The 24,401-nt window shown below is 43.3% G+C and overlaps 1 protein-coding gene across 1 annotated transcript in view; it reads right to left on the bottom strand.

Moving 5' to 3' along the window:
- Positions 1-13,480, bottom strand: part of STX6 (syntaxin 6) — a 51,282-nt gene extending 37,802 nt beyond the window's left edge. The window contains exon 1 of the mRNA XM_086343521.1: positions 13,219-13,480. Within this exon, the coding sequence (XP_086199647.1) occupies positions 13,219-13,253 (35 nt within the window). The 5' untranslated portion in view covers positions 13,254-13,480. The remainder of the gene's footprint in view (positions 1-13,218) is intronic.
- Between the last annotated feature and the right edge of the window lie 10,921 nt (positions 13,481-24,401).

Here is a 24,401-nt window from a genome sequence, read left to right as displayed (position 1 = left end):
AAAGTGTTATTGGGAATCAAGATTAGATAAAATTAATATTTCTTTTACTGTTTCATGAAGAACAATCTGAAGGGAACGTGATTCTTTTTCTTTTTCACCACGAGGGAGGAATGGTTTTGGTGCCGCTGCCTTGATTTAGGGAAAGACACGAGCGGTTTAACCTGCCACTGCCTTTGCACCATCAGTTTAAATGTTAACATGATGAAAAAAGTAAATAACATCTGAGTAGCAAAAGCATCTGAAGCTGAGGGGCTCTGCTATGAAAGGATCTTGAGGTGGCCCCCACACTGGGAGCCAAGGGCCATACTTTCATCACCACAACTTTAAAGACGCTGACGACTCAGACTTGAGAGGAAGGAGGAGCAGGTGGGTGGATTCAATTCTAGCAACACAGAGTGAAATCAAAGAGTCCTAAAGCATGCAAGAACTTGAGCATGTCCTAAAAAAGAAATGAAAGAAATGGCAGGAATTAGAAAAATGCTACTAAGCGATCCCAGGATAACATTCAACACCCCACATGCCCGGCCAGTGACCTGGCTCATATCACTCTCAATCTCGTTCATTTTTAGTCTTCGAGTAGTAGCACAGACATAAGAAAGTCAAAGTAGTCTTATTTTACTTTTCTGAGATGTGTTTTAAGGGATCACAAAGGTGGGAATGGTCAGCAGTGGTTCTGATCTGAAAAGCCAGAGAACCTGTAGTATGTCAAGGAATCCCATCTTAATAGCATCTATAACAGGGTCCCTCAAAGTTTATAACACCTCCCAATTTTTCTTCTTTTAATATCATTTCAGCTATTAGCCTGAAAAAGAAAGCATGGAGAGAAAACGTGTGTCACAGACAAAACCTGTTTTTAAACCAAATATTAATGATACCCAGAATATCCAAAAGAACTTGGGATTCCTGAACAGTTTGAAGACACACGTAAGAAGTACAAGACACTAACTAGTGACACAACCCACTCAGCTCAGAACCATTTGTAAATACCTGGGACTACATGTTTAGAATCACCTGTCATTCCAAGTAAACCGATGAACAAGACACAGGAGTATACAACCAGGCCAGCTGTTTGGTATTTGGGAGGATCTCAGTAGAGAAGAGCTGGTGGAGCTTTCTTCACCTACTTTTCCAGGAAAGGTACAGGGGTTGTTTCTGCATGAACTTGTGTGCATTCCCACACATGTAGGTGTGCCATCCTCTGCTCATGGTTAGCGCCCACCACACACTGAGCCCCTGTGAGCATGCTGCACCCTGCAGGGAGCTCTGAGGCTGCCGACTCCTTAGTCAACGGTGATCCACATTCATCTGCGGTCTCTGGAAAGGTAGGAATCACACGATATTGCCTCTTTTTCCTGTAGAGTCTGCTTTAGCTATTTTCAGGTTTTTCTTCCAAGTGCATAATGGGAATGATTAAAGTCTGATACTCAGAACTTTCTACGAGGGGCCATGTACACCTTGAATTTCTGGAGTTCTTCGGCTTAGCTTCTTGGTACAGAGGCTTCCCTGGTGGCTCAGACCATAAAGCGTCTGCCCACAATGCGGGAGACCCGGGTTCAATCTGTGGGTCAGGAAGATCCCCTGGAGATCTTCAGCAACCCACTCCAGTACTCCTGCCTGGAAAATCCCATGGACGGAGGAGCCTGGTAGGCTAGAGTCCATGGGGTCGCACAGGACTGAGCGACTTCACTCACTTCACTTCAGCTTAACTATCTTCTTGATAAGTAATAATCTGCTCATGGACAGCTTTGGGTATCATGTCTGACACCATTTCAACAAAAATCTTGCTAATTGCTTCCCTAGGCATTACAGGGTTAGCTCCTTACCAGGAGATATTTTTCAGCCCCTTGAAGGAGAGAGATGGCTAACTCCCACATCTGCTGCAGATGCTTCGAAGTCAGTCTCAACTCACACATTTCATGGATAACAAGAGTCACAGCGTGGAAATACCAGGGAAGAGGCTCTTCCCCTTGCTGTCCACCAAACGGCCCATCAAAATGATGAGCCCCATCACATCCTCACGGATAACAACTTCTATGACCAAGAGAATGAAGGCTCTTCACTGAGAGTCATACCAGGGCCCATGCGACCACTTGTAACACAGAGCTTCTTTCCAGTAAGCAAATGTCAAAAACGAAAACACAGCCTGCGTCTTTGAAGAATGTATCTTTCAAGCAAAAATAAAGTAATCCAAGCTTTCAAAACTGGATTCTTCCATTCCTTAAAAAGAGTTGAGATTGGCAGGATGAAACCAACCCAGTTCTTCCGTGGGTTGTTTTTTTTTTTTTTTTCCTTTTCTTTTTGGCCACACCATGAGGCATGTGCTTATCTTAGTTCCCTGACCAGGGACTGAACCCTTGTCCCCTGTATTGGAAGTGAGGAGTCTTAACTACTGGACCACCAGGGAAGTTCCCCTGTTTGTTTGAAGCTAGCGAGCACTAACCTCTAGTCACTGCTGGTTAAGCCCCTACCACACAACATTCTGCCAAAGAATTGATGCTTTTCAATTGTGGTGTTGGATAAAACTCTTTGAGTCTCTTGGACTGCAAGGAGATCAAATCAGCCAATCCTAAAGGAAACCAATCCTGGATATTCATTGGAAGGACTGATGATGAAGCTGAAGCTCCAATACTTTGGCCACCTGATGTGAAAAACTGATTCATTAGAAAAGACCCTGATGCTGGAAAAGATTGAAGGCAGAAGGGGACGACAGAGGATGAGATGGTGGGATGGCATCACTGACTCAATGGACATGAGTTTGAGCAAGCTCCAGGAAATGATGAAAGACAAGGAAGCCTGGTGTGCTGCAATCCATGGGGTCACAAAGAGTCAGACATAACTGAGCGATTGAACGACAATACAACATCCCAGTCTGTTTCACCATGGAGAAAAGTTCACCATCCCAGCCAACCCTTTGTTTGGGTTTCAGGCAATACATTCAGATGTCCATAAAATCATTTCTTAGCTGGATCTCACCAAATTTGTTGGTAAGATGGAAGGAAGAAGTGTTTCAGCCATTAGGGAGCTTCAGTTTCCCTGAACCTGTCATTCAGTTGGGCCAACAAACTGCAGGATAATCATAGGTGCAGCCTCCACCAGCCTTTTGATTTCTCTTTGGTCTCTTTGACCATGCTGATAGGCTCTGAAGTGGCATCTGTTTCAGTTACTCTGGTTGTATAACAATGACCCCCAAAATCAGGGGCAACAAATGACCATTTCTTATGTACATGGATTCTTTTTTTAATTTTTTTATTTTTTAACTTTATAATATTGTATTGGTTTTGCCATATATCAAAATGAATCCACCACAAGTATACATGTATTCCCCATCCTGAAACCTCCTCCCTCCTCCCTCCCCATACCATCCCTCTGGGTCGTCCCAGTGCACCAGCCCCAAGCATCCAGTATCATGCATCGAACCTGGACTGGCGACTTGTTTCATATATAATATTATACATGTTACAATGCCATTCTCCCAAATAATCCCACCCTCTCCCTCTCCCACAGAGTCTAAAAGACTGTTCTATACATCAGTGTCTCTTTTGCTGTCTCGTATACAGGGTTATTATTACCATCTTTCTAAATTCCATATATATGCGTTAGTATACTGTATTGGTGTTTTTCTTTCTGGCTTACTTCACTTTGTAGAATAGGCTCCAGTTTCATCCACCTCATTAGAACTGATTCAAATGTATTCTTTTTAATGGCTGAGTAACACTCCATTGTGTATATGTACCATAGCTTTCTTACCCATTCATCTGCTGATGGACATCTAGGTTGCTTCCATGTCCTGGCTATTATAAACAGTGCTGCGATGAACACTGGGGTACATGTGTCTCTTTCAATTCTGGTTTCCTCAGTGTGTATGCCCAGCAGTGGGATTGCTGGATCATAAACATGCACGGATTCTTTGGGTCAGGAATTTGTGCCAAACACAGAAGGGATGGCTTGTCCCTGCTGCACACTGTCTGGAGCCTCAGCTGAAAGACTCCCTGGGCAGGGGGCCGGGGCAGGAGGCGCTCCTCAGTAGCATCTCTGCGCCTGCGTAGTCTCGCCGCATGAGCGCTCGAGCAGAGGGGCTTCGGTAGAGCTGGACTTGCGTCCCAGGTCACAAAGATGTGACTGGAAGCTGAACTGGGTGTCTTTTGTGACTTAATCCTCAGGAGTCAAGCAGTGTCATTTCTGCCTCATTCTGTCAGTCAAGGCAGTTACATAGGTCTGCCTGGGTTCAAAGAAAAGCAACAAAGATCCCAGCTTGATAGAAGAAAGCCAGCTTCACAATTTAAGAAAAGCAAATGGGACAGGATAGATATTGGACGGCCACCTTCGGAAAAACACACAGGCTGTAACACGTGTGTCTGGAGCAGCACCCATGGTGTTCGTCATCCTGTATGTACGAAACCGGGGTCCCTGGTTCACCAACGCACCGAGAGGCTGCTGAGGGAGACGGTTTCCACTCTACCGATGAAACTGAAAACCCTAGGCTGTGCGAGCCTCTGCATCATTCTCCCACCCTGGGCCCCATCGGCCTGTCCCACCACCAACCCCTCAGGCTAGGTGAGGAGGCGCTCTTTTCACCGCCTGACTTGCACACTCAAGCCTTTTGTAAGGGGAAACACACACACCTGCGACACTTGCCCTTACTGCCATGTCCAAATTCAACTTCACTGTGATAATATCTTTTGCAATAATTCTCCTAGAGGCGGAAAAAAAAAAAAAAGCCTTTCATTACCTACAGTTCTAGACAATTCTGACCTCAACCTGCCCTGCTTCCACAGCTCCCCGGGACAGTACTACTGCCCCAGGGACACTGCAGGTCCCCGTCACGGGTGACTTGAACTCGCCCTCATTTTCAGTGTACTTGACACCGCAGCCTATTTTCTTCGAACTCTCACTTCCTTGTTTTTGTGATATTGTGCTATTTTAGCTTCTACTAATTTTCTCTTTCCTCTTCTTCCACCTGGTCCCAGTATTTCTCAGCACTACGTTTACAGTTTCTAGGTGCTCAACAACACTAGTAGATTCAAACACTCCCTTGAGGTTGATGACTCCCCAACTGCCGTCCCAACCCTAACCAGTCACCCAGGACTAAATCCTATATTTTAGCTGTCTCCAGGATCATTCCATTTGCCTAAAACCAAACTAATCATATTCTTCCTCAAAAAAGCAAGTATTCAAACAACAAAATAAAGCTGAAAACAACAACAACTGCTTCCTTCTCTAACTTCCTCATTCTAGTTCTTAGTGACACTATTCTCCAAGATTTGAAACTAGTCTAGACAAGCATCATCTTTGACTCTTCCTCTTACTTCTCACCTTGCACAACCTCTACTTAAGCTGCGTCACTGGATTTTAGATCTAGAAGGAACTTTCACAATAACAAGTCTGCATTCATTAAACAAATAAGAGAACAGGGGCTCAGACTTCTTGGTTTCAGACCTCAAGTTCTTCTGACCCAGAGCACGAGGCGCCTTCCAGTAACAAGACTTTTCAACCCCATCAAAGCCTCCTGACAAATCTATTTTCTTAGTGAATCAAAAGACCTGGGTTTGAGCCCTCAGAAGTTGTCTGACCACAGGCAAGTGGCATGGTAACAACTGTTAAAACCGCCTCCTCATTAAGAATTTACAAAAGCAAACAGATTAAATTTAAACTCCTCAACTGGGTATTCCATGCCTCCTCCTCCCCACAAAGGAGCCAACTTTAATTTCCAACCTGATTTCTCACTGAAACAAAATCTGTTTCAGTTGGCAGCTCTTCTTCTCATCCTCCCTTTCCTCGTTTCTGGCTCTGGACTTTCGCTCACCGCTTCCCCATCTGGAAGAGTCCTTACACCTCTGCAAATGAAAAGCAGACACCTCCTTCATGGCTCAGATTAAGGCCCTACTTGCTTCATGCAAGTGTCCCTGACCAACATTCCCTGGGGAGTCTTTTCTGTCTCCACAGCATCTCAGCTCTATTCCAAAATCTTACATGCAATCCCTATCGTCTATCACCTAAACTGCTTCACACAGCTGCACAGTGTTCTTCAAACCAGGAGCCAAACAGAGTATCAGGAATTCAATAAATGTGTAACAAATGTCTGCAAAGTGATTTTTACAATGAAACATCTGATTGGGGAGTTGCCTAGGCCTCCACACTCTCACTGCCAAGGGTGTGGGTTCCAGCCCTGGTTGGGGAACTAAAATCCCACAAACTATGCAGCAAGGCAAAAAAAAGAAAAAGAAAGAAACATCTGAAACATCTGATGGATTTTCAAAAAGTAGAAAATGAGACTTGACATATTCCATTTTATTGGATAATAGTACTCATAAATAAGGATAACTTTTCTCAACATTGTGAATAAAGTGCACAATGCTTGCCTTCAAGGAGCTCATAAAAGGTTCTACACAGAGACAAGAGAGAGAGAATAATACAATGTAAAACATATTGTTTTGCTCATCTGCTTACTTACACCATTATTTCAACAGGATCCATAGCCAAGAACATAGAAATAAAACTATCCTCCTTTAGGCACACAAAGCCTCCAAACCAGCAAAATATTAAAGGAACACAATATTTATGCCTTTTCCCTACAGGAGAGGCTCACTTGGTACAAAATACTCTCATATTCCACCACTCAATTTCTTAATGGCTTATTTTGATTACAAGCTGCAAACAAAAGAGGGGTAAAAACTATAGATCCCAAAACTCAAAATGGGATCATTCATTCAACAAACACTATGTAGGACCTTACTGAAGACAATGATGAAAAAAACATGATTCAAATATGGTATGTTTCACCTAGCAAATTAGTCAAGGTTTCTTCAAATGAGAATCTCAGTACTGGCAAGGGATCAAGGGAAATGGGTCCATCAAACTTTGGCGGGGGTGGAGTGCGGAGTAGAGTAGAGAGGAGTGTATCCTAGAAGGCAATTTGGTAACATGTATCAGAAGCTTTGAAAATGTGCTCGCCCACTGAATTAGCAATTCTGCTAGAGGAATAAAGGCTCTGGAAATAATCAGAAACAGCAATGAAAACCTATGAAAAGCAGGGCTTATCATTACAATAACTGTAATAATGAGAAATTTAGAAACATCATAAATGTCATCCCAGGTGATAAATTATATTACATTTATATGACAAAATACAAAGGCAGTCATTAAAAAGCCTCCCCACCAAAGGCATGCTACATGCTAAGGATATAAAGATATACAGATGAAATGATTTCAAGACAGTATGATCCCAATTTCTTCATGATTAATAATAACAATAATACCAATTTATATAAATCCTGGCCTTTCCAATTACAAGCTTATGAACTTGGAAGTTTTTTTAACTAATTTTGTTCATTTGTAAAATAATAATAATAGTACTAGTACCTAGTTCATAAGGATTAAAACGACAACCCCTGGCAGGTTCTCAGCACAGTGACTGATATATGATAAGAGATCAAAAACTGATGGGTAGTATTATATAAAACTATTAACAGAAACAGATAAGAAAGACACCAAAATTTTAACTATTTCTGGATGATGGCATTTCAATGCTTTTTTTTTTTTTTAACATTTATGCACGTGGCTGCACCGGGTCTCGTCGTGGCACGCGTGATCTTTAGTTTCAGCGTTCAAACTCTTAGTTGCAGCATGTGGGATCTAGTTCCCTGACCAGGGATTGATTCCAGGCCCCCTGCCTTGGGAGCTTCAGAGTCTTAGCCACTGGACCACCAGGGAAGTCCCTTCAATGAATCTTTAATCCTTTTTTAAAATACTTTTATTTCCTAAGTTTTCTAAAATGAGCATATGCTACTTTAAATGTTACTCCAAAATAAAAACAGAACAAAAAACCAGTAAGACATGGTCTTTCGTCTTAGAAAGGGCAGACTGTTTGGAAGGAGACACATCAACAGACATTTAAAAGAGAATGTTTACTGAGCACTTGATGGATGCCCCAAACTGTGCCAAGACAACATACATGCCTTAACTCATTTAATCCTCATAACCGATAAAGCAGGCATTGTTAAGCCAATTTTGTACCTAAAGAAACAAGTTCAGAGAAGATAATTAACATGCCAAAAGTTACATCAAATAATGGATAGAGGTGAGATTCCAACTTTAGATCAGCCTGATTTACACAGCTCAGTTCCTTCACCAAATCTCACTGCCTCTGGAAGTCACATAAAAAGAAAAATAACATCCAGAGCACGCATTTCCTTTCCCTTTGCACCTAGCTTTGTTTTTCTTACAGAATCTACCACCACCTGATATACCATATATTTGTTCACTTGTTTACCACCTGTCCCTAGAACATAAGCTTCATAAGGACAGGAATGTCGTTTGCCCACTGCTGGACCTTTCGCCCCTGGTAAACGAAAAGAGAACACTCGGTAAGTGTTTTAGAATGAAGGATTCTGGATAGAGCTGTGACCTGACCATGTCTCCAAGGCCACATCCGGCAGCAGTGCCAATGAAGCTTGCTGAAGAGGACACTTGTAAGAGTCCAGGTGGGAGAGGACAAGGACGTGAATGAGGGCGGAGGAACCAAAACCAGAGAGGAAGAGAATTCCAGAGATATCCCGGGGATGCACTACGAGGACCTGATGACCAAGTGGACATAGGACTGATACAGAGTGTTGAGTCGGGAGTGAATAGGGCTAAGAGGAGGAAGAGATTTTTAGGTAGGGGAAGGAAATGAAAAAGAATTGGGGGTAAGATACCCATCCCACAGCATGGGGGATGTCAAACAATTAGTAAAATACACAGAAGAACACTTGGGAGAGAGTTGGGTCAGAGTGACTAGGGTGCGGGATGTACAGAACCACCTGATGCAATGGGAATAATCAAGCTTACTCAGTGAGAACACACCTGAAGAGGGTCAACCACTCAAACTACAAGTGAAGGGCCGGTCTCGGTTTACTCAGTAGGGCTAAGCGTTCTGGGAGCAAAAATACCACTATGAATACATGGGCCAGTAGAGCTCCACCTGCCCAGAGAGCCCAGCTGCCCGACTGTGGTGGTTTTCCCCCATGTTCTGGTGTTCTGCTCTGAACAAGACATCGACAGTATCAAAATCTCACAAAGTGAACCTCAAACACTCAGACACCAATCACTGAATATTTAAATTAAAATAGCTTTCTAACTGGTCTCCTTTTTAATCTTTCTTCACACTGATGCACCAAACACTACTACCAAATCAATATTCTCAGGACCCTAATTTCATGTCATTTCCCTGCTTTTCATAACTATTCATGGGATTCTCAAGGCAAGAATACTGAAGTGTTTTGCCATTCCATTCTCCAGTGGACCACATTTTGTCAGAACTCTCCACCATGACCCATCTGTCTTGGGTGGCCCTACACGGCATGGCTCATAGTTTCACTGAGTTTCAAAAAAGCTAAGTGCCAAAGAATTGATGCTTTTGAACTGTGGTGTTGGGGAAGACTCTTGAGAGTTCCTTAGGCAGCAAGATCAAATCAGTCCATCCTAAAGGATATTAGTCCTGAATATTCATTGGAAGGACTGATGCTGAAGCTGAAACTCCAATACCTTGGCCACCTGATGCAAAGAACTGACTCATTGGAAAAGGCCCTGATGCTGGGAAAGACTGAAGGCAGGAGAAGGGGATGACAGAGGATGAGATGGTTGGATGGCATTACCTACTCGATGGACATGAGTTTGAGCAAGCTCCGGGAGTTGATGACGGACAGGGATGCCTGGCATGCTGCAGTCCATGGGGTCCCAAAGGGTAGGACACAAATGAGCAACTGAACTGAACTCCCTGCTTTGAAAACTTCCAATGGCCTCAAGATGAGCTCTTCTTGATTTTATTCTACCTGTTCTGTGAAGTGTTAACAGTATGAGGAGAACTAGGCAGCTGAATGTTGAATCCTGGGTCTACCACCTATTAGCTTTGTGACCCTGTGGAAGTAACTCAACCCCCCTGTGGTAGCTGTTTCTCATCTGTTAAGTGGGGCTAATACCCACACCACAGAACTCTTCTTACAAAGTGGTAATTCTTATAAAGTGCTTACTGAGCTTGCAACACCTGGCATAGGTGTTGCATCCTTTAAATGTCAGTTATTATTATTATTACTTCTCCAAATAAACTTCCTACTCCGCCTGGGATGCCCTCCTTGATTTCTAAACACACCATGCCCATCTGAGGGCCTTTGCTGGTCGTGTTCTCATCCACGAACCACCATTCCTTACCAACCACAACCACCAAAGAGGACTTCTTCAACATTTATGCTATATATTCAAGGTGGCGGGCTGGAAACACAGGAAAAACAAACAGTTCCAACCCTCAAAGCTCACGGTAATAATGACAGAGAGCCAGAGGAAGAGGTGCGATAATGTGTTACAGGTGTCAAGGAAGCGCTTTCTGGAGGCAGTGGAGACGCTGACTTTGAATCCTGCAAGCTGAGTGCGCGCATCTGGCAGAATGCATGCATATGGGGTCAGAGCACCCACTCCCATAGTCACAGTCACTGTACTGAGTCTGGAGATCCTGGAGCTCTGGGCAGGCACAGTGAGAGAAGGGTAAAGGAAGGCTGCATCACAAGGCCAGGAAGTCTTGAGACTTTCCTCCAGGCAACAGGCAGCCACTAAATGATGTTAAGTAGGGAACTCCTGCTTGGGTTCTAGAAGAGCTACACCTGTCCTGCCCAATATGGACACCACATGTGACTGCCGAACTATGCTAGTGTGACTGTGGGACTAAGTTTTAAATTTTAATTACTTTAAATTTAAAAGCTGACACTCAATTCACTTACCAAAAAATTTAAAAATATACTTGGAACAATTTGGGTATGTGAATCTACTTTTTCAACTGTAAGTTTAATGAATTCTAAAAACAGATCAAGTGTCTCTGATGAAAATTCAGCATCCAAATTGAGATGTGCTGTAAGTGTAAAACACACACCAGATTTGAAGACAGTACAAAAAGGGTGAGAGTCTTCGTTAATAATCTTTATAATTATCACATGTTGAAATATTTTGACTATACCAGGTTATCGATGACATTAAAATTCACTTTACATGTTTTTCACTTTCCCTGTGTCGACTAGGAAATGTAAAATGGCATGTGTGGCTCACACTGCATTCTGGAGAACACTCGTCCAACAAAACCAAGGCAGACGCAAGAGGAAAGAGACTGGAAGCAGGAAGACCAATTAGAGACTCTTCTTGATGAGTCCAGAAAAGACACACAGGACTGAATCATCTAAGTGATACTCATCTTCAAAACCCAATTCAAGACCTGCTACTATGTCCAAAGCTTTTCCAATAGTAACCTTTCCTAATGGGATGCCTTTCTGTGAACTACTAGGGGACTTATCATCTGTTGGATTCACTTCAGCACTAATCATTTCCATCAGTCATTTCTACTTAATTATTGGGTGACTTGTTTCTCAGATTAGACTATCAGCTCCTAGGCTAAAGGTCACAATTTAGGCTTCTTTCATTTTTCCACATCATGCAGTGAGTGTATTTTCAAAACTTTTAATAAACAGAGGTACATGGCTCCCCATATATTTCACCACATTATCTGGAGACACTCATGTAGCTAATTTTACTTTTCCATAGCAAAAGGTTTTGATATCTTAAAAGATATGCGCTCAAACAATGTAAAAGTCAAACAAGATTCCTGGCCAATGTTTCAATAAAGCAGTGCTATCTAATCAGTGAGCAAGCCCTGGCAAACTGTACTATCAGGAAAAATAGTCAAGATGGCAGAGCAATTTAGCATTTTCACAAATTCCATTTAAAAATGAAACAAAAAAATTCTGATTATCTACAGCCTCCACTGCCAGACATAACCTTTGAAACCTAAGAATTAAAAACATTTAAAGGAAAAACACACAGATTTCACATTCAAAAATTAACACCTAAAAAAAAAAATCAATTCTTCTAATAACATTTTCCAGGTAGAGATCCATGTATTATTAATCATCTAAACTCAGATTTTCCCATCTAAAGTCAGGTGAAGGCAAAACTTTTTAGGGAAATGTTAAATATATATATAAATGTATCTTACTGTACCATGGATAATAAAGTATTTCACCTAGAATATCACTTAAATTTTCTTAGAAGAACCTTAAAAAAAAAAAAATCACATACACCCTCAAGTAACTGGTCAGCTTTTATCCCTACAGAAATAGAAATAGGGAGCTAGCAACTAGTTGAAAGCAAAGCCGTACTTTAGGGTGATTAGCACTGATCTCTCAGGAACTTTGCAGTTCTCAAATTTTTAACGTTTGTTTGACATTTAAAACAAAAGCTGACAAGTTGTAACAACAGGATCCATCTTCCCTGAATTTGTTTAACGGCTACAAAGCCTATATAACAGAGTGCCATTAAAGTTTCTGGGTATCTGCAAACAACTGAGCAATCAAAGATGGAGTCACGACAGCTCACAGGGAAAAATAAGTTTAAGGCTGTTCTAGTCTGAAAGGCAGAGGAAGAAATGGGGGAAACCTGTCAAACAGCCTGGATGAAATCAGGGAGTTAAAAACCAAGCGCTCATTTCCTTTAGCACTGTGGGAAAAACCCGGTGCTAACAGAAAGCTAAGGAAAGTTTAGTTTGGCTGATTTCATTTTGTTTTCCTTCCAACATCATCACTGAGTTTGAACGGCTGCTTTCCTCCCCTCCCATTACTCAGTAAAAACTCCCCCACTGAATTGAGTCGTCTTCCGGAGCCAGGCGCCCCCGCCTCCAAGCCTGCTAACGTGCTCAGACGCCTCTGGGCATGTTGTGGTCTTACCCGTCTGCGGGGCCAGCGCTCCGAACTCAATGGACAATAGGAGCTCACCCCCGTCCACGCCAACTACAAAGCTCAGGAGGGCCATTTCCCTTTTCCTGCCCAGATGCTGTTTTTCCCCCTTCGAAGCAGGGCCCCGTGCTCCACTAGAGCCCCAGTTTGGTCTGGGACGCCTAAGCTCCCTTCCCACCTGCAGAACTGCTGAACCCCTCCTCCCGTCCAAATAAGTTGTAGGGCAGCGCACAGGCCAAAGGGGACCCCCTCCCCAGGGGCTTGACTGGGGGCATGGGTTTCAAAGTCCAGGTAGGACGGGAAAGGGATGTCTCTGGACACTTGATCACGGCCCTCCAGGCTAAGCCGTCCCCACTGTCCCCACGCCAGCCTCTACTTGCCTCCCATCCCCCCTACAACGAGGAGAGGCGGGGAGGTGCGGGCAGGCAGCACGGCCACCGCCTCCTCCAGTGGAGCCCTCGGCAACACTCACCCTTTCACCACAAAGAAGGGGTCCTCCATGGACATGGCGTCCCGGCCCCCGGCCGCCTCACGTTTGCTCCGCGCACAGGGCGCCCGCGCCCTCCAAATTTCCCTCTGCCCACCCTACCCGCCTCTCGTAGCGGCCCGCGCCTCGGCCTGGGGGTCCCGAAGCCTCTGCGCGCGCAGGGCGGGGTGCACCGGCCAGCCGCTGGTCCAGCACTCGATGGGCACTGCAGACCAAATCCAGACTCCGAAGCCGGCCCCGCGGCTGTCCCCTCCCCCGACTCCTCCCGGAGCGTCCGGCCGCCTGGCTCCGCCCCCAGGTTCCGCGGCCTCGGCCAATCACGAACGCCATCCGCCGCACCACTTCCGCATCCGTGCACACGTGATCACAGCCGACCCCGCCCCTCGTTGGCGGGCCCTGGGCACCTTGTCACACGACCCTGGAGGCGGGGCTCTGGAGGCGGTGGAAGAGGGTGGGTCTTGTCTCCATTTGCCCCTCAGGATTCAGGGGCCGGAGCTGCTTGTCCCTTCGCCGGAAAGGCATTCAGGTGTCCTCAGTTCAGTTCGGTCGCTCAGTTGTGTCCGACTCTTTGCGACCCCATGAATCGCAGCACGCCAGGCCTCCCTGTCCATCACCAACTCCCGGAGTTCACTCAGACTCACGTCCATCGAGTCAGTGATGCCATCCAGCCATCTCATCCTCTGTCGTCCCCTTCTCCTCCTGCCCCCAATCCCTCTCAGCATCAGAGTCTTTTCCAATGAGTCAACTCTTCGCATGAGGTGGCCAAAGTACTGGAATTTCAGCTTTAGCATCATTCCTTCCAAAGAAATCCCAGGGCTGAGCTCCAGAATGGACTGGTTGGATTTCCTTGCAGTCCAAGGGACTCTCAAGAGTCTTCTCCAACACCACAGTTCAAAAACATCAATTCTTCGGCGCTGAACCTTCTTCACAGTCCAAATCTCACATCCATACATGATCCGGGAAAAACCATAGCCTTGACTAGCTGGACCTTTGTTGGCAAAGGAATGTCTCTGCTTTTGAATATGCTATCTAGGTTGGACATAACTTTCCTTCCAAGGAGTAAGCGTCTTTTAATTTCATGGCTGCAGTCAGTCCTAGGTATGCGTTAGTATCTCCTTTGCACAATTCTTTCACCTTTCCTCTACTTTTGATACTTGATTTTGATAACATTGATTTAGAAATCCATCTCGTCCTCCACTTACAATAAAGCCTGCTCGTATACATTATCTGACTATATTGCACAACTTTACATAGGTCTTACTATATCCAACAATGCACTGAAGGCTGTATGTACATTATCTCAATATTCTTGGGGGGAAGGTATTATTATTACCATTTAGTAGATGAGAAAAGTTCAGAGACGCTTCGAGATTTCCTGCTCTCATACAACCTGGACAGGGCAATCAGAGAATCTGTGCACTTTCCACCAGATGGGTGTATTTTCTATTGCTGTGTGCCTTTCTCGAAGTGACCAGTAAGATAATTTTTTCATACAGCATGTGATGCTTCCCAGGAGAAAGAACTTTTGAGGGACAAAGGAGGGGCCAGATATGGCAACTTCTTCTGAGCTAAATGGTTCAAAAGCACTTCCAGAAAGTATTTTGGTCAGAACAGTTATCAAATTCATATGTTAGATGTGCTATGGGGTCTGTGAACATTAATTGCTGATTATCTTTGAGCACTTCCTGTATGTCAGGCACTGTGCTAAGTGTTAACCTCAGTTGCTGTCAGGAGGTAATTACTGTTGTTATCCCCATTTTACAAATGAGAAATCTGAGACTTTTGCAGGTTAAGTGACTTCCTTAAAGTACCAGTCTTTTTGGAGATGGAAGAGTCCTTTGAACCAGACAAATCCTGTTTGAACCTGAGTTCTGTTATTCAGTCCCTCATCTATAAAGTGTGTATAATAATATTTAGCTCGTGGATTGTTGTGAGGGTTAAGTAAAAATGCATGGAAACCCCAAGGCCCCAAGGAAGTAAGGCAGTGAAGTCAGGGAATCTAGTCTGGAAGCTGCTGTGGTCATCCAGCCTGAAGGGCTGAGGACCAGAATAGGACAGCAGCAATCATAAATGGAGAGGAAGCAGACAATCTGATAGATGTTTCCAAGGAAAAACAAAACACCTAGATATGGTGAAAGGCTGAATGGGGTTAAAGGGAAGAGAGGTGAAAATCAGACTCCAGGCTTCTCTGAGACCCTGGAGGAGCAGCTGAAGGGGATCAGATGTAGGGAAAAAGAAGCTGTTGGAAGAGAACTGTTTGGGTTCTGAACATATTGAGATGGGGAACTCAAAAGGGATCAATCATTTTTCATTCATTCAACAAACACATGGAAATTGAAGAGAAGATGAGAATAAAGATTAAGAGCCATAGTTGCAGCCGGACTGTGCTCAGTCACTCATTCGTGTCTGACTCTTTGCAGCCCCATGGACTGTCGCCCACCAGGCTTCTCTGCCCATGGAATTTTCCAGGTAAAAATACTGGAGTGGGATGCCATTTCCTACTCCAGGGGATCTGCCTGACCTAGGGATTGAACCCATGTTTCCCGTGTCTCCTGCACTGGCAGGCAGATTCTCTAGCCCTGTTGCCACCTGGGCAGCTGGATTACCTGTGTTCAAATCCTAATTCAGCTATTTCCTGAGTATTGTGTCTTGGGCAAGCTGCTTAGTCTCTCACTGTCCTCAACTAAGAAATGAATATCATAATAGCACCTTGCTCATAGAGTGTCCGGAGAAGGTAATGGCAACCCACTCCAGTACTCTTGCCATGGACAGAGTAATGAAATCCCATGGACAGAGGAGCCTGGTAGGCTACAGTCCGTGGGGTCGTGAAGAGCCGGACATGACTGAGTGACTTCACTTTCACTTTTCACTTTCATGCATTGGAGAAGGAAATGGCAACCCACTCCAGTATTCTTGCCTGGAGAATCCCAGGGATGGGAGCCTGGTGGGCTGCTGTCTATGGGGTCACACAGAGTCGGACATGACTGACGTGACTTAGCAGCAGCAGCATAGAGTGTCATCAGGATTAAATGAGTCAGTGTCTGAGAAGTGCTCAGAATAGTACTAGCATGCGTTGTCATCTTACTATGTGCTAGGCACTGAAATGAACAGGCTTGGTCCTTGACTTCAAGGAATTCTCAGACTAGCAGGAGAGCAAGGCCAGTTACATAATGAAAGAAAGGCATATGTTGCCAGAGAAACACGGAGACAAGCCACCAATCTATTTGTGTGTGGGGGAGGGTGGGGAGGACTTCTGAACAATGGCTAGAGGCAGCCAGGAGACAGCAGGGCAGCCTTTGGAGGAGCCATGGCAGGGGGCATAGCTGGAACGGAAAGAATAGGATTGTGGCAGCAGGAGCCAAGGGTGGAAATGGGCAGGGCCAGTTTCTCGGGGCCCTTGATTGTGATGTTAAGAACTGTGAAGACTCAGCTGAGGGAATTGACAGGATAATTCTGGCATTTGACGTAGGTGCAGCAGTGGCTGAAAGGTCAGCTGGGAAGTCATGGTCCAGAGAAGGGGTGAGGGTGTCCTGAGATAGGCTCACTGCAACTAGGATGGAGAGGGGGGATATATTTCAGAAATACTTTAGAGGCAACATTCGGGGATTTGGTGAGTGAATGGTTCAGCGTTCAGCGTTTTCAGAGCTGGTGAAAGAAGGAGTGTTCTGGACTTGGAAGTGGGTTGTTGTTAGTTCCAATCACTGAGAAAAAGAACATAGGAGGACTAGAATTAGGGTGAACATAAATTAACTGCTAGCAGGTTGATTTTCCGGGGCTTCCCGGGTGGTACACTGGTAAAGAATCCACCTGCCAATGCAGGAGACACAAGAGACATGAGTTTGATCCCTGGGTTGGGAAGACCCCCTGGAGGAGGAAATGGCAACCCACTTCAGTATTCTTGCCTGGAAAATTCCATGGACAGAGGAACCTGATGGGCTACAGTCCATGGGGCAGCGAAGACTCGGACACAACTGAGGATTCAAGCATGTATGTCAGTTCTCCCCACTAAACTGTAAACTCACAGAGGGAGGGAGACTTCCAATGTTACTACCACCTCAATACCTGGCATAGCGTCTTGTTATCTATTCCATGAAAGGGGTGTCTCTTTCTTTAATATGTCATCCTTTCTCAAACCAACCCAGACCTTGGCCTCTGCTACCCCAGGGAAAGGGAAGTATAGCTTAAATGGGAGGAAAAATAAAGGAAGCTCTTTCTTTTCCCTCTTCTCTTCTTTTTTTCTTCTTTTCTTTTTCTCTTCTATTCTTTTAAATTTAACAGGCCTCAGATCCTGGCATAAACAAAAACATAATAACTCAGGAAGAACACTCAGCAAAAAGTCATCTCCTCTACCCACTCCCCACCCTCCACTACCTCCCGAAAAAGAAGAGTTAAAAATTTTCATGGAGCAAAAAAATCAAAACAGTAGTTGCCTTTGGGTGGGGAGTATGATTAGGAAAGGAAACTTTCTGGGGGCTAGTGATTTTCTGTATTTTGACAGGACTGTAGGTTACACAGGTATGTGAATTTGTCAGGACTTGTCAAGCGTACTTAGACTCTGTCCATTTTGCTGGAACAAGGTTAACATTCCAACTCTGAGATTTTGAGTGGTCAGCCGTGAAAACCTTGGGTCTCTGAGCAAGTCTCCAAAGTTAGGAGAGTGAGTGGTGGAGGATACTACTGGGATCCTGCAAGGCATCTTGTGCTGAAATAGGAAATGCCAATGCAGAAAGAGGGCACAGGCCACCAGGTCACGAGCTCATGAGGATGAGCATCAGAAAGGATCAAATCACACCCTGTTGCTAGGAATGCCAGAATAAACCCGGGCCACTTCCAACCCCATAAAAGCTGTGAGAGTTCCATGTCACTCCAACAAGGGGATCTCTTCCATTCTCAGATGGGAATGGTGTCTAAACTACTCCCTCACTAGGTCATTTTAAGGATCAATTGGGATGTTAAATGTGACTACATTTTGCAAAGTGTTTAAGATACTCTGTGTCCCCCTAGGTCTTTTTAAAAAATAGTTTTGAAATTTTAATTGTGGTAAAATACACATAACATAAAATTTTCCATCTTAACCATTTTAAAGCACTCTGTTCAGTAGTGTTTACAGTCACATTTTCTACCAACCTCCAGAATGTTTATTTGCTAAACTGAAACTCTGAAACATATCCTTAGTCTCTGCTCCCCCTGCCTGACCACCCTTCTACTTCCTACCTCTATGAATTTAACTTCTCTAGATACCTCATATAAGCGCTTCTCATACACTCATACAGTATTTGTAACACATGTATCTCATACCGTATTTGTCTTTTCGTGATTGACTCTTTTCACTCAGCATAAGGTATTCGAGGTTCAATCATGTTGTGGCATGTGTCAGAATTTCCTTCCTTTTTGAGGCAGACATTCTATTGTATGTATACATCACCTTTTCTTTGTTCATTCTTGTATTGATGGACACTTGGATTGCTTCCACCTTTTGACAATTGTGAATAATGCTGCTATGAACATGGATGTACCAGTATGTAGTTGAGATACTGTTTTAAATTGTTTCGGGTGTATACCCAGAATTGGAATTGCTGGATCATAATCTTTTGAAGAACTTCCAGACTGTTATAGTGGCTGCACCATTTTCCATTCCCACTATGAGTGCACAAGAGTTTCAATTTATTCACATCTTTGCCAACACTTGTTATTTTGTTTATGTGTGGTTTTTTTTCTGTAGTAGCCATCTTAATGGATTTGAAGTATGTCTCATTGTGGTTTTGATTTGCATTTCCCTAATAATTAGTGCTGTTGAACATCATTTCATGTAAACATTTCATTGTATAAAATTCCCAAACTTAATTTTTATTTTTTAAAATTTTCTAAATTTTTATTTTATATTGGAGTATAGTTGATTTACAATGCTGTGTTAGTTTCAGGTGTACAGCGAAGTGAATCAGTTTTACATATATCTATTCTTTTTCAGATTGTTTTCCCATTTAGGTTATTACAGAATATTGAGCAGCATTCCTTTGCCAAACTTTAAATACATGTTTTTCTATATAAATAAACAAATGGCTTATTGGCCATTTGTATATCTTCTTTTGGAGAAGGGAATGGCAACCCAGTCCAGTATTCTTGCCTGGAGAATCCCATGGACAGAGGAGCCTGGGAGGCTACAGTCTGTGGAGTTGGAAGAGTCGCACACGACTGAGCGACTAAGCACAGCACATATCTTCTTTAGAGACGTGTCTATTCAAGTCCTTTGCTCATTTAAAAATTGTGTTTGTCTTTTTGTTGTTGCATTCGTCTTTTTGAAACAAGATTGAGTAAGGGAGAAAAGTGCTATGTAGACGTTAGGTATTATACTCTTCATCTTCATCCCAATCTTTTAAAGGCCCTGAGATGCATGTGCTTGTTCTGGAGCACTCCAGAAGACACTGGCTCTTGTTGGCATCCATTGACCTGGCTGTGTCTACATTTCCCAGCACCAACCATAGGGAATATCCACATGCAAGTTGTGTTTTCTTTCCTTATATATATAACACAAGAAAGTGATTAACAATTTCTGAAACATCCATTTGATGGTCACCAAAAAGGTTGTTTAAAATTGTATAATGATATATATTGAAAATAGCAAGACAATATTATATTTATAATATGATTTCAATTCTGCTCATTTTTATATGAAGAAACACTTTTACACATAGAAAAAAGAAAATGTACTTAAAGTTTGACCATTTTCTACAATGGAGTATATACTTGGATAATCAGAAATATAAAAAGTAAAAAAAGAAAGAAAAATTGAAGAAAGATAAGTGAGAAAGCCAAGTGACCACATATGCAAAAATATAACAAGGGTTAGCAGTTTTAAATCCCTTTTAGAATAAGGCAGGTTAAGAGTGTATGAATGAAAGGATATTAGTGAGTTCGCAAAGTTAATTTATACTATTGAAATTCAACAAACTTTTAAAATTCAGTTATTTATTTGTGGCTGGCTGCTTGGTGCTGCGTGGGCTTTTCTTTAGTTGCAGCGAGCGAGAGCTACTTTCTAGGTGTGGCGCGTGGGTTTCTCATTGTGATGGCTTCTCTTGTTGTGGAGTACAGGCTTTAGAGCTTGCGGGCTCAGTAGTTGTGGCTCCCCAGGCTCTCGAGCACAGACTCAATAGTTGTGGTTCATGGGCTTCGCTGCTCCGAGGCATGTAGGATCTTCCCGGGCCAGGGATCTAACCTGCACCTCCTGCACTGGCAGGCAGATTCTTGACCACTGAGTCACAAGGGAAACCCTGAACTTGATAAAACAGTGAATTCAAACCATTGTTGAGCGGCAGATATGACATTTACCCTTTTCTATGAATTTGCTAGTGCACAGGGAAGGAAAAACTACAGTCTTGCTTGGTAAACTAGTGAGTCACAACAATAGTTATAACGATTGCTAACATTTACTTACTATGGACCAGACATTGTGCTAAATAATATACATGCATACTCTTCAGAAGTGGCTCCAAAATTTCTACATGGGGCAGGTTTAGAATGTAACTTCTTTGGACAACAGGGCTAGGAGACTTGAACTGACATTAGATGGCAGACCCAGTGTATATTTTGAAATTATGGGTTATTTGGGATGGTAATTATGTGTGTGTGGTAATGATGCTCTAAAGTCCCAAGAGAGGCTTGCCAGGTGGTGCTAGTGGTGAAGAACCTGTCTGCTAAAGCAGGAGATGCAAGAGACGCGTGTTCAGTCCCTGGGGCAGGAAGATTCCCTGGAGGAGGAAATGGCAACCCACTCCAGTATTCTTGCCTGGAGAATCTCATGAACAGAGCAGCCTGGTGGGCTACAGTCCATAGTGTCACAAAGAATTGGACACAACTACCAAATTCAGACTTAAATTGAAGAAACTAGGGAAAACCACACTAGACCATTCAGGTATGACCTAAATCAAATCCCTTATGATTATACAGTGGAAGTGAGAAATAGATTTAAGGGCCTAGCTCTGATAGATAATGTGCCTGATGAACTATGGAATGAGGTTCGTGACATTGTACAGGAGACAGGGATCAAGACCATCCCCATGGAAAAGAAATGCAAAAAAGCAAAATGGCTGTCTGGGGAGGCCTTACAAATAGCTGTGAAAAGAAGAGAAGCGAAAAGCAAAGGAGAAAAGGAAAGATATAAGCATCTGAATGCAAGAAGAGATAAAGCCTTCCTCAGCGATCATGCAAAGAAATAGAGGAAAACAACAGAATGGGAAAGACTAGAGATCTCTTCAAGAAAATCAGAGATACCAAGGGAACATTTCATGCAAAGATGGGCTCAATAAAGGACAGAAATGGTATGGACCTAACAGAAGCAGAAAATATTAAGAAGAGGTGGCAAGAATACACAGAAGAACTGTACAAAAAAGATCTTCACGACCCAGATAATCATGATGGTGTGATCACTGACCTAAAGCCAGACATCCTGGAATGTGAAGTTAAATGGGCCTTAGGAAGCATCACTACAAACAAAGCTAGTAGAGGTGATGGAATTCCAGTTGAGCTATTTCAAATCCTGAAAGATGATGCTGTGAAAGTGCTGCACTCAATATGCCAGCAAATGTGGAAAACTCAGCAGTGGCCACAGGACTGGAAAAGCTCAGTTTTCATTCCAGTCCCCAAGAAAGGCAATGCCAAAGAATGCTCAAACTACCGCACAATTGCACTCATCTCACACGCTAGTAAAGTAATGCTCAAAGTTCCTCAAGCCAGGCTTCAGCAATACGTGAACCGTGAACATCCTGATGTTCAAGCTGGTTTTAGAAAAGGCAGAGGAACCAGAGATCAAATTGCCAACATCCTCTGGATCATGGAAAAAGCAAGAGAGTTCCAGAAAAACATCTATTTCTGCTTTATTGACTATGCCAAAGCCTTTGACTGTGTGGATCACAATAAACTGTGGAAAATTCTGAAAGAGATGGGAATACCAGACCACCTGATCTGCCTCTTGAGAAATCTGTATGCAGGTCAGGAAGCAACAGTTAGAACTGGACATGGAACAACAGACTTTTCCAAATAGGAAAAGGAGTACGTCAAGGCTGTATAATGTCACCCTGTTTATTTAACTTATATGCAGAGTACATCATGTGAAACGCTGGACTGGAAGAAACACAAGTTGGAATCAAGATTGCCGGGAGAAATATCAATAACCTCAGATATGCAGATGACACCACCCTTATGGGAGAAAGTGAAGAGGAATCAAAAAGCCTTTTGATGAAAGTGAAAGTGGAGAGTGAAAAAGTTGGCTTAAAGCTCAACATTCAGAAAACGAAGATCATGGCATCCGGTCCCATCACTTCATGGGAAATAGATGGGGAAACAGTGGAAACAGTGTCAGACTTTATTTTTCTGGGCTCCAAAATCACTGCAGATGGTGACTGCAGCCATGAAATTAAAAGACGCTTACTCCTTGGAAGGAAAGTTATGTCCAACCTAGATAGCATATTCAAAAGCAGAGACATTACTTTGCCAACAAAGGTTCGTCTAGTCAAGGCTATGGTTTTTCCTGTGGTCATGTATGGATGTGAGAGTTGGACTGTGAAGAAGGCTGAGCGCCGAAGAATTGATGTTTTTGAACTGTGGTGTTGGAGAAGACTCTTGAGAGTCCCTTGGACTGCAAGGAAATCCAACCAGTCCATTCTGAAGATCAGCCCTGGGATTTCTTTGGAAGGAATGATGCTAAAGCTGAAACTCCAGTACTTTGGCCACCTCATGCAAAGAGTTGACTCATTGGAAAAGACTCTGATGCTGAGAGGGATTGGGGGCAGGAGGAGAAGGGGACGACAGAGGATGAGATGGCTGGATGGCATCACTGATTCGATGGATGTGAGTGAGTGAACTCCGGGAGTTGGTGATGGACAGGGAGGCCTGGCGTGCTGCAATTCATGGGGTCGCAAAGAGTTGGACACAACTGAGCGACTGAACTGAACTGAACTGAACTGAGCTGAAGTGACTTAGCAGACATTCACCAAGCAGGAGACACAGGTTCGATCCCTTGGTCAGGAAGATCCCCTGAAAAAGGAAATAGCAACCACTCCAGTATTCTTGCCTGGAAAATTCCATGGGCAGAGAAGCCTTCGGGCTACAGTCCATGGGGTCACAGAAGAGTTGGACACAACTTACCAACTAAACAACAATAACAGAAGTCCCAAGAAGTGACAAATCACCTCTTGGTTCCATCACTGCTGATTTCATTGAATCCACACAACTCTATAAGGTAGATATTGTTATGACCCCCATATTCCACAAGACAAACCTGAGGCTTGGAGAGGTTGATAATTTGTCTAAGGTCTCATAGGTATGAAGTGGCAGAGCCCCCTTTGAAGATAAGTTTGTCTGACTCCTAAATCCATGTTCTTTGCTATAGTACTTTACTGATCATTTGTACAAGGGCTAGCCTTGTCCCAAAATTGGTGAATGGATTTTACCTAATCACTGAAAATGGCTCAAATCAGATTTCACAGACATAACGCAGGCACATGCACACACACACACACACCCCTGTTGAACTTCTTAAAACACCCCAGAGGAAACTACTTACTGAATGGGATAAAATACACTACAGTATATTGAAAACAATCCATTCAGTTCAGTTCAGTTCAGTAGCTCAGTTGTGTCTTACTCTTTGTGACCCCATGGACTGCAGCATGCCAGGCCTCCCTTTCACAATACATTTAATGAATTAGACTTTTTTGCTAACTTAATAATTTGTCTTTTGCTTTTTGAGGATGACTTGTCACATTGCAAATGGGTCAGATTCTTCAGAAGGGCCTCAAGATATATATAATAAAACAGTGTTTAAAAACCAAAGACATAGATCCATAGTAAACAGGGTAAACACAACCTACTGTGACAAATACAGCTTGAGGTTCAAGGATTAGACACTTGCTCAGAGGTAGAGCTAGTTCCCAAGGGGAATGAATAGGACACTTCTCACTCCAATGCTTTCTAGCTTAGTCGGGCAGTCTTCACTTGTCCTTTAAGATACTGACACTTATTAAATCCATTTACTTAAAAAATTTAAGACTATTAAGGCTATGCTATAAAAATGCATGTTGGTACTGGGAAATTGTTAAGTTAAAAATAAATTACAAAATAATATTAGGATGTGAAACTTGTTTTGGTAAAATGAATCCCCCAAAGTGTGTTTG

The sequence above is a fragment of the Bos grunniens genome, chromosome 16 (assembly GCF_055505025.1).
Source record: "Bos grunniens cultivar Pamir isolate PY7600 chromosome 16, Bosgru_T2T1.0, whole genome shotgun sequence".
Classification (NCBI taxonomy): domain Eukaryota; kingdom Metazoa; phylum Chordata; class Mammalia; order Artiodactyla; family Bovidae; genus Bos; species Bos grunniens.
This window is presented reverse-complemented; position numbering and strand designations above follow the sequence as displayed.